The sequence below is a fragment of the Apteryx mantelli genome, chromosome 9, assembly GCF_036417845.1.
Source record: "Apteryx mantelli isolate bAptMan1 chromosome 9, bAptMan1.hap1, whole genome shotgun sequence".
Taxonomy (NCBI): domain Eukaryota; kingdom Metazoa; phylum Chordata; class Aves; order Apterygiformes; family Apterygidae; genus Apteryx; species Apteryx mantelli.
The window spans coordinates 31,911,027-31,927,452 of record NC_089986.1 but is presented as its reverse complement, the minus strand read 5'-3'; the positions used below and the strand labels follow the sequence as shown (position 1 = coordinate 31,927,452).

At 38.8% G+C, this 16,426-nt stretch overlaps 1 protein-coding gene across 1 annotated transcript in view; it reads right to left on the bottom strand.

Annotated features, from left to right (window-relative positions):
- The window catches only part of RYK (receptor like tyrosine kinase), a 62,575-nt gene that overhangs the window by 22,723 nt on the left and 23,426 nt on the right, over window positions 1-16,426 (bottom strand). Inside the window, exons 5-9 of the mRNA XM_067302126.1 lie at window positions 15,730-15,786; window positions 14,124-14,268; window positions 12,509-12,609; window positions 10,011-10,145; window positions 6,503-6,589 (exon numbers count right to left, since the gene is read on the bottom strand). Coding sequence (XP_067158227.1) covers window positions 6,503-6,589; window positions 10,011-10,145; window positions 12,509-12,609; window positions 14,124-14,268; window positions 15,730-15,786 — 525 coding nt within the window. The remainder of the gene's footprint in view (window positions 1-6,502; window positions 6,590-10,010; window positions 10,146-12,508; window positions 12,610-14,123; window positions 14,269-15,729; window positions 15,787-16,426) is intronic.

Below are 16,426 nucleotides of genomic sequence, written 5' to 3'. Positions count from 1 at the left end.
CACAAATTTGCACTGCAGCCCTGTTTTGACTCATACTAGAAGTCTTGTATACTACATATATTCTGAAGCCAACTGCAGTCCTGAGATATACCAAGTAAATTCAGAGTAAGGTCCTTCTGCAAGCCTTCTATTACAATATCATGATTGAGTTTGTATGTGTGGGCGCACTTTGAACATCTACTCTTAACTAGATTCACAATGAATAAATAAACCACAACTTTGGAGGTTGCCAAGGTTGCTGAAAAAGAGTGTTTTAGTGACCTATGACGACATTTACAAAACCTAAAGATTTTTCAGCACTAGTAAAATGAGGAATCTTAAGAGTTAACCTTCATTCACGCTATGACTTGGTTTCCAGTGTTTTTCCATGGGTGGATTGTTTTCAAACACTCTTGCACATAAGAAAAATTATTTTAAGTGGTTAGAAAATGAAATGGAAGCAGTCAGATTATCTTGAACAGCACTACTGGCTGTTTCTAATAAAAAATGTACCTTGGCCAGTACGCGCTACATGAGTCAGGGCTCTCCAAAATTAAAATTCACTGCGTATGTTCCTGGAATATTACAATTCCATTTGTTCTGCAAAGAATTTCTCCTTTGCAGGAAAAGCACCACTAAACAATATGTTCCTGTAAATCAAAATAGAAAATTGTGTGTGTTCTTCCTTTTCTCAGGTAACAAGGTCTAAAGATTAAAAAAAAAAAAGTTGCTTCATGCAGTTATAAAGATCAATCACTGGCAAGAGACTCAATTCTATCTCTGAGAATCATGGCAACCGAGACACTTCACAAAATTTAGAATGGTTGGAAACTTCCTATCAGAAAGGAAAATCAAGCATTACAACCACACAAAACAATCCTGCTGCAGAGTGAGAAGCACAATGAACAAGCCAAGCGCCAACTAAATCTCTCATCTTTCTCACAAACAACCTATTCAGGTTGTGTTGATCTGCAGATTCCAATATTCCAAGAAAGGCAGTTTCCAAATACGGTATGAATATGTGTTCTTGTTCTTAGTGGTAGAGAGACACAGATCTTTAACATTAATCTTCTTGAGTGTCTATTTAAAGAAAGAATGAAGAAGAACTATCCATATAGAAGTCTGAACATGAAAAAAGCTAAAACTTTCATGATGATTACTAGCATATTATTACTCAGTGAAACTGTTACCTGTAACTAGGAAAGAACAACTGGATGACCAACATGAAGAATCTAGAAAAGGTAGGAACAAGTGACATTTTTTGCCCAGGGCATATGATCTTTGTACTCAGAAGACTACTAGAGTCTCCAGAAAGCTACCTCTAATTTTGCCAACTGATACCCTGTTTTGTTTTGTTTGTTTTAAACTTTCCTGGTTTAGATACCAGTCACAGAACATTCCACATATTGAAGATTCAGGCATTCAGATGCATTCTCTTAGACAGTACAGCACAAAAAAAAGACATTTGTAATTATGAATTAAGATATTTAATGAACATACGCATGGGAAGTTTTGTCACTATCCAGGGCCCGTTGCAACTCATCTTTGGAGTGCGCCACAGCTAGATGAAAAAAAACAACCTCTTGCAGTCTAAGGATCTGGAGTGAACTTCTAGCAATCACAAATGGATTCCACCTTCAGACCATATCTTTATAAAAAGAAGGCGTTGAGATGTCAAGAGAAGTGTTTCCAGCTTTGCAGTCATATCAGCTTACCAACTATGTAACAAAAAGCCACTTTATCTGTGGAAAATCATACAATGACTTAACAAATAGTTCCAATGAAAGACCCTAGACACTGAAGAGTCCAGTTCTCAGGGACAAATTCTGTGATGTACAAGAAACTATTCAAATAATGCTGAACAAGCAAGCTCAAATCTATTTGTCTCTTGCACTGATGTTGCTTCATGAATGTCAAACTGGCCTTTGAAAGTCTGACCTACTGGCTCAATCCCAGCTTGAGAAAGCAGGGAATACAACACATTCCTGGAAACTATTTCGGACACTTCTCTGATTGGCCTCGTTCACTTAGAGGTCTCTTTTAGGACAAAGTTAAGCAGGCTCAGACTTTCTCAGTTTTTGTACATTACTGATTCCCTTAACAACAGGTCGCTTCAGATGGAAAAACAAGTATTAAGTTCAGAAAAATCAAAGCTTCTTGATTTCAGTTAGCACTCTTCTGGTTTACAATAACGCTTAACACCTCACCAGAATGCTGAAAAACATCAGGAAACGAGGAAGCGGGAAAGGCAGCCACAGGTATTGCTATAATCAGCCTAGTATCTTTACTTTTTGATCCTGCTGGCAAAAGAATCCTAACCCCAGGGAGAGATAGGAAAGACAGGCAAACTGACAAAGCTGCAAACACATTTCCTCTCAGAGCAGGAAATGCTCACAGATGTAACTATTGTCTGATGAGCATATCAGCCACAGCATTCATGTTCTCCTGAATGTGAAATGAATAAACTGACAGCGCATTTTCCTCTATCCAAATTATTAGGAAGTAACCCACCTTGAAAAGTTACAGATCTTGTAATACATTAACAACTGAGAAAGGGACACGAGAAAGAAAAGGTCCATTATGATAAGCACATAAGGAGAGCCCAGATACAGTAGCGGAACTTGGAAATCCTATTAATCTGCTGTGATATTCACAGCATTACCTAGCCTAAAAGCTTTTCCTTCTTTGACACATCCCCTAGTATATCGGAGGTCTTCTCCCAAAAGCTAATATAAAGGAACTGCCTACAGCTCAGAGAATACTTCTAGCCTTACCTATACTGCTTGTTTTAGACCAGTATGTTTCTTGACTTTCCAGCAGATGATCACTTAACTCACTAGCTTTACCAAGCTGCATAATGCAAAATTGTTATGACCAACTTAGCTTGAAACAGTAACATCTAGTCAACAAAACCACCTGTATGCTCATACACTGCTGTTTGTATCAGAGGTGAAGGGTTATGTCCAGTGACATAGCAGACAAAGGTCACATCTAGCCAAAGTTTCCACAGATTAAAGGCTTTTCTATCAATTAGACTCTTAAACTGTTTCTATTGTTCCTCTGTAAACAGTAAGATATGTCAATGATGCAACTTCAATTCTTCCTTGCTGCCAATGTCAAAGAAACCAGTGTCAAAATGGGAAGACAAAGCTGCATCAGTCTCAGGAGTAGAGAGTTGTTTCCAACGGAGGATATTGTAATACTGTCTAGCCATGCTTACAAAGTCTTCAAACTTGACTGGAAGCTCTCATTGATTATTTTCTCTAAGAATACAAAATTCTAGTTTTCATATTCATATTCCAGTTTTCTAGTGATCTTATTAGCCCTGTCCAGATTTCCTCCTCTTTCAAGGGTTTTCTTCTACTGGGAATTCCAGATTTAAAGCAGCAGCTACTCTAATGTCAGAACAGCCAATACAATAGTTCAGGTTTCTCAAGCTCTAATCCAGGTCAGAAGAGGTGTCTTTCCTCCCAAGATTATTAAGTATATACTCTTTGTACTTTCTTCCTGACAGCACATGCTGAAATAGTTCCAGTTCACATTTTTCAGAAGTTCTGAAAAAGACGTTCCCCCCACATGCAGGGTAGCAACCTGTTCTTTTTGTTGGGATAACTTAGATACAATACCTATAATCTTCTTCCTTTTTCTTTCTCATAACCCTCCGGCTCTTCTTTTGTGTTCAGCAATACAGATGCTTAAATCAGTTTAATAGCTCTCATACCTATACCCATTTTGTGGTCTTGCCCTACTCCTTCGTTTGTCCCAAAACAGCACTGTGTGTGTGGCCACAGGATGAACAAGATCAAGGAAAAATTCTGGTTAAGAAAATTTTTGCATGTTTTTTTCCCAAGCAGACCAAATTCCCAATTTATTACATGACACAGCTACGCATGCAGCTATTACAGCCAGGACAAGGAGGAGGCTCCTTAATATTGGCACTGCAAATGAAGTGCTGTAAGAGGAAAGAGGTATCTTTAGAGTTTTTCCTCCTAGCAGCTTTTTGGTGCCCAAACAAGTATTATTTCACAGAATAGTATCAACAGAATCTATTATAAACTGTTTATCCATACAGGTCTTTTTAAAGCTGAGAAAAATCTCTAAAGACTAAAGGGAATACCCCAATTCCCTTAAGACTATGCTCCAGTTTATCAATGTTTCATTGCAAGGTGAAGGGACAAGAGAAACCAGGATGTGTACTGTGCCAAAGATGCAAGCTATTTCAAGGGAGACGCACGGCTTGAAGAGTAGATTGGAATGCCCATTTTAGTGAAGTAATTAGGCAAGTGGTGATGGAAGGCAGCTAAACTGTGTTCTTACAGATGTTGTCTTATCAATTAATCCTATGCTATACAGAGTTAACTGTGCTGTATAGATGTCAAACTGTCCTAGCACACGACGACTTTGTTGCTCATAAAAGTGGTGTCTTTTGTGTCTCTAATTCAGGGAGGAGGAGAACTATATGAGACAGAAAAGGTGATCATGGGCTATGGTGAATGATGCCCTGAATTAGAGGACTTGTCATTCACAGATGAGCACCACGCTTATGTGATATGGAACAAGTCTTTTGAAACCATATCAAATAAAAGCAAGGTGACAACCAGAATCGTTTGGCAGGGATAGGCAAACAGAAAAGAGCAGAACTCAGGAAAAGTGCCTGGGGTACTGGAAAGCAGTACAATTTTTTGATTAAGGATGCTCTTTTGCTTCTTGCTAAATTCACTACAAGAAAATACTTGCCTTGTTTAAAAAAAGAAAACACACACCCCCCCACACACCCCGTTAGTTTTGTTATGCCAAATATCTTCAGTAGTCATAATTCTGGCTACCACCATCATGCTAAACGGTAGCCTCCAAAATCTTCAAAAGGGCTGGGCGAGGAGAGGAGAAGTGATAGCAGCAAATCTTCACTGCTCTGCTCAGCCCTCTGCAAATCTCATTAGCAGAAATACGAGAAGTTGTCCTAGAGCACAAGTCAAGAGTCACTTAACGCTGAGACAGAATTACCCATAGGTTAACCTCAATCTGGTCTCACCCGAGAGCTGCTCCTGCACTCATTGCTGTCCACAAAGCAGCACTTCACTCTTACTACCCTGCTACTTGTTAAGCAAGAAAGGGGGCTAATTTTACATGACTTTGCTTATCTGCATGCATATGTATGTACATATGCCTTTGTTGATGACTCACAACTGGTACCTGGCTCAGAGCACAGACAAGTTGGATCATCTCAAGTTCAGGGTATCTTGTTAGAGCAGCAGGCATGGCATCCAGTATTGACCTGTCTCCATTGCCAAAGCACAGCATCCTGCCAAGCCTATTTCAAGAACAAGGGTACAGCTAAGGAATGCGACAGAAAATCTCCAGCTGCCACTTCAGATTACTCTGTGACAGTTTCAAGAAGTAGGGACTCCTTTTACAGCTACTGTTATTCTAAATCAGGTTATTAAAAAAGAAAAAATTCCTCTACTTGAAGTGAACATGAAGCTTTTTCCAAGTGACTTTCCTACTATACCGTTTTCTTATTATGTGCATACATCCAATTGCTTGAGAACCATACCAACAATAGTAGATGGTTGCTTATTCTAAGCAAAATATTTTCTTTCTGAAAAAAATGCCACAGAATGGATAGCAGAAAGATTCAATTCAACTAGTAGCTTCACTAAGCTCCCCCTTTCTCTTTTAAATTCTTATCATTGTAAAGTTACTAGCCAGGCAAAAAATGTAAAATTCTTACAGAAGCCTAAATCTCTCTCTCTTTTTCTCTTTGAAAAGAGAATTAAAGAAATTTTAAAATAATACACCAATTACAAAAATAACCAATTAAGTAACCACTGTACAAAGAGTTTAATAGGGCTGTTGTAACACAAAAATAAGCTACTGGAGAACATTTATAATGATGATTGCAGAGGATGGATTCTGGATACAATCTGTAGGATACATGTAACAGTTTTCATCAACACTTACCTTATTCCTTATTTCTTAAGATCTACCTATTCTGATTTAAATCACTCTGAGAATTTATTTCTTCAAAAAACAAAAAAAGTACGTTAAGATTTGTATAAATTCAGTTTAGAAGATAATTCATTTAAATGATGGCAGAAACTAAGCCCTATTCTTTTGTACAGCCATGCATGTTTATAAAAGATGCTGCGAAGCCTTCCAGGTGCAACTTTTCAGCAATTTGTGGAAAAAAGGCTATAAATGGATAGAATATGTCAGGGGAAAAAAAAAAAAAAGATTTTACTTAGAAGACTTGATAGGCAAAAGTATTCAAGATGCAGTAGTTTAAGGCAGTGGTGGAGAATATGCAGGTTTTTCTTCCATACAGGATTTCTACTCTCTCTGACTGATCACAGCATCTAAATTGCTTTTGCTTTTTAAGCAGTAACCATTTGGGTTTTTTTGTTTGTTGGGGGATGGGGGAAGGTTAAAGGCAGATTTCTCAGCATGCACCACAGTACAAACCACTAAATGGAAAAAAATAAAATAATAAGAATAAAAACCCCACTCCTTTATGTAATCATACCTTTGACAGTTTTGACAAAAACTTGTTTCTCTTTACTGGGGTCTTTTTCCTCTATTAGAATTCCATGGAAAATGCGCCCAAATGTGCCTATGAAGAGAACATACAATTACTTAGTATTATGTAGTTATAATACATTGATAAAGCTAACAGAATTTAGTATCTAATCAGAATACGTTTTAGGGTAATGTTTTCTTAATAGCCACAGCAGAAAGTTAGGAATAAAGATAAAACGAGAAGTCCCAAATACCCTATTAAATCAGCAAAACTACTACAATAACAAAACCAATCACTTCTCCGGCAGAAGGTGAATTCAGAACTTCATGTAGTGAATGCACAAGGTTTAGATAACTTGCTTCAGGAAAAAGAGAAAATAAGCACAAACAGGCAAAGTGAATCAACAACAGTAACACAATCCAGTTAAATATCAATACTGACGACAGTTCACAGCCCTCATCAACCGCCTGCACTAAACCCCTCCAACCCTCTTCTTTTTCCTCATAGAGTTAGTCAGAAATTCTCCAATCAAAACATTTCTCACCAAGACATGTTTTTTTTTTTTTTTTTTGGAAATGTTCACAAGGAAATACTAGATTCAGCAAACATCCCTCCCCATGGAACAGCCTGAATTATTCAAATGTTTCACCTTAGCTGGGAGTTTGTTCAGTCTGCTTTCAAAATTTTTCATACACAAATGTTAACAAAGTTACTGCTAGAAGAAAAGCAACACTGAACATCTGGAATGAAAACAATTTCAGCACTAACACTCAGATTTAACTTTTTTTATAGATCTGAGGACGGCAATGCCACTGTGTTGTGCTTTTATTAAAACAGAAAAACTAGTTTCCAGCTAGATCACCCTTCTTTAATAATCTCTTCTCCTCTCAAAAGAAAACCTCACTGAAAGTGCTTAAGTGACAAAACAGTACCAAATATCATGGGACCAGTGTGCATCATCTTCAGGCAGTCTATTCTTATGTTATATCCCTTTCTTTCCCACTGATTTGCCTCATCTGATTAGGTTGAGCAATCTTTGATGGGGTTTGTCTTAGTCTGGCTGTACATCTTCTAGCATAAAGTGTGGTTCTCCTTTAGTTCCTAAACACTTAACAGAGACAATGAGATGTTTCTATCATCTGCCATGGAATTGTAAGTCAAGTTTTCGAAATAGAGATCTTGAAATTCTAATCCGATCAAAAGGCAGTTTAACTAAGGTAACTGCAGGCAATCATAATACACAGTATTTATTATTTTACTGTTAAAGAAAACCTTCCTATCTTGGTTCTTGAAAACACCACAACTAAAGTGCTTTAAATACACATTTCTAACATTCAGCAATTTGGAAAAGCCAATAAAAGGAAGATAGCTTGATACCATGACATGTTTCCTTACAAGACGTTATTTATTTTTAAATGCTGGAATTAAAGAGAACAGAGGAAGCGTGCAAAAGCAATTATGGCTAGAAAATAATTTTCATGTAATGCAGTATCTAATTACAGTATGACTCTAACACAGCATGCCTCTATGGTCCACGGTTTTATTTTATCTTTTTTAATGGTACACTGAAAGACAGTTCTGCTAAGATGCGAGTCTATCATTAGTATGCTAGAATACTTACAGACAGCATTCTGCGCCTGCCCTCTAGACTTCTGCCTCGTGCTCCTGTGGGCTTCTTGCAAATTATGCTATTTGCATTCCAGATTGAACACCTGAGCCATTTGTCTGCTTCACCAGAAAATGGTAAAAGGTCGACCTACTGTTAACACCTGTTCTATTTACTGAAGTGTAACAGTTTCATTAGAAACAGCTTTTATTCATTTATTTTTTTTTCTAGACACCTACATTTTGCCTTACATCTAATAAAATACAAGTTCAATGCAGGTTCAAAATCATGTGCTGCTTAAGTTCAGCAGTACGCACAACCATATTTGAAGAGCGGGTGGCTAAGTCTTCCTGTCACCAACAAGAGAAACAAATTCAGGACATGTGAACATAAAGGAGACCGGGCCTGCATTTTCTTCTTCCCTTGCACACACTCAGTCCCTGAGCTTTACAATTTCCAACTGATTAAACCATGGCAGAACCACAATCTCAAATAATTATTAAGGGGTTAAAATACGTTAAATTATTGACGATACTTGAAGCTTCCAATGAATCTCTGGCTAAGATTTGCAAGATATCTTTAAGTTCCATAGGCAGCACTTGGGAATTCTTGAAAATTTTATTCAAGCATTTGTTATTCACTTCTTCAGCTCTGAAGCACTTTTATTCTTAGATCACAGAGAACCAGCTTTGCTATAATCCCCAAAATTAAAAAGGTGATTTTCGATCAGGATCTGACTTCTAGTCCTTTGATCAACTTTTGAAGGTTTTAATAGACTCTAAACTGATTTCCTGACAGAAATCTCAAATGCAAGCTGCAGGACAAGAAAGAAGATCCCACTATTAATTGGGTCCGGATTGCATTCAGCAGCTGTTTAATCCACAGCCAACAGAATAAGGTATCCCTATCACTCTGCGGTAAGGATCAGAAGCATAGCTGTGGCACAAACTGAGGTTATGAATCTGCTTCTAGTCATCAGATAACTCCGAACATTAAGGCTACAGGCAAAAAACAGCATGAAGGAACACAAAACATATCCTACATGTGAAGGAAGCTTTCTGTAGAACCAACATCACAGCTCAGAAAGAGGCACCTGCTTAAAGATTTAAATGCTTACATTAAATGGGGAGTTCTAGCATTCTCCTCTTATTTTTCAGATAACAAATCAAAGCAATTAGCAATTCTGCCGGCAAAGGATGAGGACTGCTTAATAGCTCAGATCTCTAGCTCTCAAAAGTTTGAATTCTGATCAAGCTCAGGGGACATCAGCTTAAGAGATAAGCTGCAGTTGTAAAGATTACTGACATGAAACAAACATTTAAGTCTACTGCGAAAAGTCAACATCAGCAAGAACCAAATAAAACTGCATGTGAACACTTCCAAAATAAACTTCAAACAAAGAATCAAGTAATCCCTAAGTTTTTCACATCAGAGCTGTTAAATTTGCATCTGTTGATTAAAGTTCCAAATTAGAAGCTGCTAAATGAACGCTGCATGAGTTTAAATGACTGAAGGGGTTTTTTTGTTTGTTTTAAGTGAAGCCTTCCCACAGTAATTTAGGAAAATGAGTTAGTTGCTACTTACAGTCACAACTGATCATCTCATTCTTTAGCCATCTAACACTTGCTTTCACTTCTTTAAAGGACCAGATTATCAAGACGGACAAGCTGAAATATTTACTTTTCACAATCAGTCACTTCCCCTGTTCTAATGAACTCTGAAAATTGCTCCTCTTCTATCCCCCAAATATAAACACCGTTCATCATTCATTCCTTCCACCTAGATCTTGCAAAGATCAGAATTATCTTCTATGATTAATTTTCACAAAATTTAGCTATAAAAAGATAGCTACACCATGTTGTAAATACACTACGTTGTAGTCAACAAGTGTCAGAGTCCTGTAAATACCTTCTTGGAGTACATCCTTTAGAGTTATCCTCTCTCTGGAGATGGCTATGTCCTTCACTTTAGCTTTTGCTTCCATTAGAGTGACACTTTTAAGATCATTCTTCTCTATTCGTAACGTAGGATAACCTGAGGAGCCAGCAGAGCCAAACAAACCAATATAAATACCCTTATTATGCAACTACAAGCACATTGTTTCCCCTCAGCACCACCTACAGGTGTAAAAACATACAAGCAATGTGTACTTAAAAAGAGCATGTACAATATTAAACAACAAAAACGGAGAGAAACCACATGAATGTAATAATCTGAAAAAAAATTACACAGGGAATTTTATATAATGTCATGCAATCAAGTCTCATTATCAACACAAGGTAAATAAGATTCCGTATTACATACTGAAGCTGGTTAACACAACCCTGCAGTTCACTGACATCAAGGAAATAAAGATCATGGTCAGTGACTGTCTCAAGACTTCATGGAATGAAGAAAATGCTTTCCCCATGCACTGTGGGAAGAACATAAAAATGAAAACTATCAGTGCCCTCCTCTGGGCACAAGACACATCTGGAAATACTAATATATTCTTCAGAAAGACCTGAATACTTTTGTACTAAGACCACAATTATTAGAGGAAAACCTTGAGAATCACTTTGATCAACAATTTTAAATGTTACTGAAAACAAGGTTACTAGGACCACAAAAGGCCTAAGAACATTCTTCCTGTTTGTGTTTTTATTTTTACATTCATTTTCACTGTCTCCCATTTTACTGCAGCTGTCACACAACACCTAAAGGTCATTCTGAAACAAAACTGATGAACACAGCAATCAAACAGATACCATTAAACCCTCCTCACCCTGATAAGTTTGGTATTTGCTGTACTTCAATAATCAGTATGAGTTTGCACTGTAAGCCACCTTCATGGCAAGTGTTCCTCGCCGATCTTGCAAGAGGTTCATTAATGAGTTTCCAGTGGTCATACTCAGGTTAACCAAACGGTGTCACTTTGTGGGCCAACCTAAAAACTTGAAGTTGATACGACATCAGCAGCACGGGGATCAGATGTAAAAAATAAAAAGGGTGTGGTGGGTGGGGGGAACAGTTAGAGAACTAGTTGTATTCTAAGGTCTTCTCCAAACTCTGTCAAAAGTTCAGTTTGGCAATACCCACTCTTTTGAGAAAGAGCGATTTGAGATTAACAGAAAGACAGTTCATTCCTCCTGCCTGGCTTCACTAAGAGGTCAGACTCTCGCATTTTTCTCACTTTTTAACATAAACCCCCACCTCTCTTTAGATCTTTTAAAGCAGGTTTTCCAACTGTCGCTTAAGCCAATTTAAGTTTGGGGTAATACAGTCCTGCCTTCTTCCAATGCTCAGTCATGTAGACCCACATCCCTCTTGGCACCAATATCAGTGCTTGTACAGCTATGCAACAAGCCAGTTCAGAGAGCCAAGTCAAGCAGAAATCAATTGCTTTACAAAATAAAACAGTTTTTGACTGGTTCAGCTCCCTGAATTGGCTTGCAACCTAGCTGCATTAGTGCCAGCACAAGGGAAAAGGTAAAAATCTTGTGGTCAGTCCAACTTTAGATGAGATTAAGCAGCCAGAGAACTGCACACCAAGTGCTGCATCAAATCCTCCTACTTAATTTCAAATCCTGCATGTAAGAAGGTATTTTCACCCCATACCCTCCGGCTTCCCTACACTCTAACCACTTCCTTCACCAGATTTATACTGCATGGAATATCCTTCTACTATAGAGGACAAAACAATTTGAGAAGTAAATACTCCGCAGATTTTAAAATACCTTTAGTAATTACAGAATTAACACAAAACATAACTTTCTACTTTATAGTACAGCTAGTATCAGTTACCAGATCAGTCCATTACACAGTATACAAACCATTGCCCCTTCACCCTTTCTTTTACTACACTGCTGTTTTTTCTCTAGCACCCTTGTAAAGCCTTTTTCCTTTTATTTCCTCTGTTGCTTGGAGCAATAAAGTGGAAGGAATAAACATCAGTAATATGCACTGATGACCACACTTGTTTTGGTCATGGCAACTGATCCTCGGGCTATATGGATCCTTCCACTTGCTATTATCTCTTCCAACTCTACACCTTCCTCTGTTTGGTACTGCATAAGGCAGCTTCTTCCCAGTGTTAACAAAACAGATGCTCCACAGATATTGGTGAAGTCCTTCCGTTAGACTGATCTAGGTACAGGGAGAAAGTCTCGTTGGATAAAACAGGATTGTACTCATGTGATGACTCCTGGGCGCCAGTACACATAGAGGCCTCAATCCTGACTGCGAGATGGATGGAAAAAACCCCACACACCACATTAACTCAGAACAGGCAAACTGATAAGAGCCAGGAGGTTATTCATGCTCTTCTGTTTTCCTCAATATTAAAATCAGTGTGAGTTCAACCACCAATATCCCAGGTGCATCCAAGATGGTCTGTTGCATGGGTCTGTAAACAGATTAACACTTACTGGTTACTGGTGTTGCATTGTTTGGCGTGTCAGCTCTCAAGTACTGTGTTGTCTGTGTGGAAGGCTGGGATAAACCTTGTGAGCTACTGCTGTCACTAATGCTGTTTTAAAACAAAAATGGACATGAACATGACTGTTTAAATTCAAAAATTCAAAGTTAGCATATCAAAATTAAACACATTTTCCAGACTAGACTTCAGAAGGATGACATCTTTAAGTCCTTCTCTCACATGGCAAACTATATTTCAGGCAATTTAAAAAGCTTAGCACTTCTGTACTTTGAGAGTGAATGACTCCCTCATATTTGTTTCACAGACTTTGTTCTGTTTCCAGTATGTTTTCCCAACTTTTGAGGAAAAAAGTTAAGTACGATGGAGTGAAAGAAGAAACTTGAAAACACTGCTAGACTGAGGCAGTCATCCAAGTTTTTGAGAGACTCTGTACTGACATACTCTAAACATAATGCTTTCCCTTTATGAATAAAAGCAAGTTGCACATACTTTAAAGCTTTGTGTTGATTAAATACTGTCAGTAGAAAAATAAGGCACAAAAAGGAACTAAGAAAAAACAAACAAGTCATTTGGTTAGATCAAGAACCAAAAAATGGTTTTCAGACACTGTTGCTACTTACATCATCCACACTCTCCCCCCCCCAAAAAAAACAAGTGGTCTGGGGACATGAGAGGAGTAAAGGGCAGAAAGAAAAACAGAAAGAAACAGATGAATGGATAGTGAGGAGAAACAAACTCTAGTACTCTCTATGCAAACAGTCCCCATGGCACCACAGGCTCAGAAAGCCATCTGAGGTAAGGGAAAAGCTACCCTGAAAGACTGCAGGCAGGAACAGAAGCAGTTCAAGATATGCTTTCAACAGGAATGACGACCTATGTCTGACTGCTTTCTCAAGTATCCCATTTCAAAACTCATTGCTTGCAAACAGTTGCATCTGATGCAGCTTGTTCACACAGCCTTCAACGGAGCCTGAGATCACGGCTTTTCAGCCTCTCTCCCTCCTGTTTAACCCCACTCAAGATTGGTAAGAAAAAAAAAGAAAGGAAAGGACTTGTGCTGACTGTATTGCCCTTGGTTTCATATTACAAGTTCTTCTCTCTTGCCTATGCCAATTTGGTTTATTTGGATTGAAAATACTTTCAGAAAAAAGCCACTTTTTCAGCTTTGTAACCAAACAACTGTAATCCTTAGACTTCAACCTAAGGCCAAAGTGAACACTGGTAAATCAATCAAAATACAGAAAGCTAGAACTCAGGCTCCTGTAGAAGTCAGTAGAAAACAGATTTCAGTGTGCTCAGATATCTATTAAGCTTTCCTTCAGTCCTGACAATCCCTGTGGATCTATCTCTATCTAGATTTCCCACTGTGTCCCCTCCAGATAACTATTCTTGCAAAATCCCAATAGCCACAACCCTCCCACCTCATAATCAGCCTGCAACCGCTGCCTCTCTGAAGCATAGCACTTACCAGCTCAACACACCTAGTGATCGATACAATTTGACACCAAGAGCAAAATTGCAAGCCACTACAGAGGTCTCCAGAACTCCAACAAACCTGGATAAGCATATCAAAAGTAATGCATTTGAAAAGCTTGAATACATACCTGTCATCCAGCTCTATCCTTTTCATACTGTGTAGATGCAAGACAGCTAATATTATTGCCACCAGGAATATAACAGCACAGCACACCCCTACACTGATATAAAACACACGGGTAGAAGTGGTGGGAGCTGCATTTACAGGATCAACTGAAATAGAAAGTGAAAAGTTACTGAGCCTTTCTCAAAAAAGCAGCAAACTATATTCCATCATTTCAAGCAGGCTGACATGACAGGAGGGCAGTGCTGCTGCTCCCAGTGTCCTTCCTTCCCCCCCGCTCCCAGCACCAAGGTCATTGGTACCCAGGTGGCAGCAGGGAGCTGAAGCCACCCTAGCAGGGAAAACATCGTGGTTCCTGCTGCAGCAAAGCAGGGCAGGGACTGCAAGCCACTCAATGCCTCCATTTATTTACTGGGACAGAAGGAAGTTCCTACTGAACGAAAAAAGCTAGCCAGGAGCCTCCTAAAATGGTCTTACAGTGTCAGAGACACCCTGTAGTCCCACACAACCCCTCGATTCTCCTCCATAGCTCCCACCGAGGTGAATGCTCTTGCCTTGAGACACAACAGTACTGCTCATACCGTTCCCACACTGAAAACAGTTACTAGCAGCACAGACAAACCAGGCTTCCTACTCAGCCGAGCCCCAAACGTAGCAAACGACATTAGAGCCACTGACTTGCTAAGTGGGGCTAGAAAAGCAGATGTCAATGGGACAGCAGAACATATATCAATATAGGAAATAAAAATAGGATTAATACCTAGATGCAGCATCCCAGTGGTGCTTACTCACTGAATGAATGTTCCATAGCACATAATTTTAGCTTCTGCTTCTGGTTTTAGAGTAGGTTGGGTAGATTATGGATCCCAGACCCACATCTTAATACACCAGTGGCACAGGACAGTTAATCCTCTTTCTCAAAAGAATCTCAGCTGTACTGAATTTTAGGGCAAAATTCTGCCTTTGCACCTTGAGTGTGGGGACTGTCTGTTGTGCTGACCTTCAGCTTGTACTAAGCAGCTGCACAGGCCAGAGGGATTTGAGACAGCAGGAGGCAGGATTTAGCTTTTCCTGCTTTTTTTTGGCAAGGATGACAGAGCAGCCCTAGCCACCCCCTACTTAAAATCATGTACTGTAGAGAGGACAGTTGCCCTGGAACAGAAGCAGGTGGTGAAGAGAAAAACCAAGCAATGCTCTCCATGGCTTTCCAAAGGCATTTTAGCAAAAAGTTTACATTCTGAGCGCCACAGAAGCTGAACGCACTGACAGGAATATTTTCAGCTAGAAGAGGAATGAAAGAAAAAGAAACCACCTCATTCCATTCATTCAATACAGACAAGTTAAAACAGCAAACCCAACAGGTCCTAAAGTCAAGAAAATAGATCAAAGTTATGTATGGAAACCAGTGCCACCAAGATATGATAAAAAAGTTGTTACAAGATTAGGAACTACCCCCCCCATCAGTATATACTTCATTAAAATGATTAATAAATAACCCTGCTAAAACACTATGTTTAGTACAGACTACCTGGGGAACATTTTCATAGGGAATGCTGCAAGTTTCTCATTTGTTTAAAACTGAACTAAATGGCAAACTCAAAATTACTTACAGATAGCCTTGCTGCTGTTCTTGTCAGATGTTGGAGATTTCACTTCTGGTTCAAGTTCTAAATAGATGAGGGAAAACCATTAAGCTTGGTACACATTTATGACTGTAGTCCTTACCAGGCAATCAACTGCTTCATTTCTCAAAACACAAACCCACTTTTCCAAATAGGCAAGTTGACTCAAGGAGTACAGTTATTTCTAGATTTCTATTTTAAAAATCTAACCACTTTAAAAATAACACTTAAAGCTTTAAGACACATGGATCAGATACATTTCACTACTGATGCATAAGCACTCCTTCAGACTATCAAAGCCAGCAGAGTCCACTGAGGTCACACTTGAACCCACAGAATCTACCTACCTCCAACCCCCTTTGGTTTATCCATAATACCCCAAAGGAGCAGACAGTAGAAAGAGGAGGTGCAGAGTATGGGGTGTGTGTATAAATGTGTGTATGGGGTGTGAGTATAAAACTCACAGAATCTGATAATCCTCTGACCCCTCAGTAAGCCAGTTCAGCCTCAAACTTGTGGAAAAAGTAATCGAGGGAAGGAAATAAAACACACATGAACTTTGCTTTTTGTCTTTTTTAGACCTTAGCAGAAACTCTTAGGTATACTGTGAGCAAAACCACTAACAAGTTCCTGCATATTTTTAATTCATGTGCTAAATTCAAGTGGGAATCCCAAGATGCTCTAT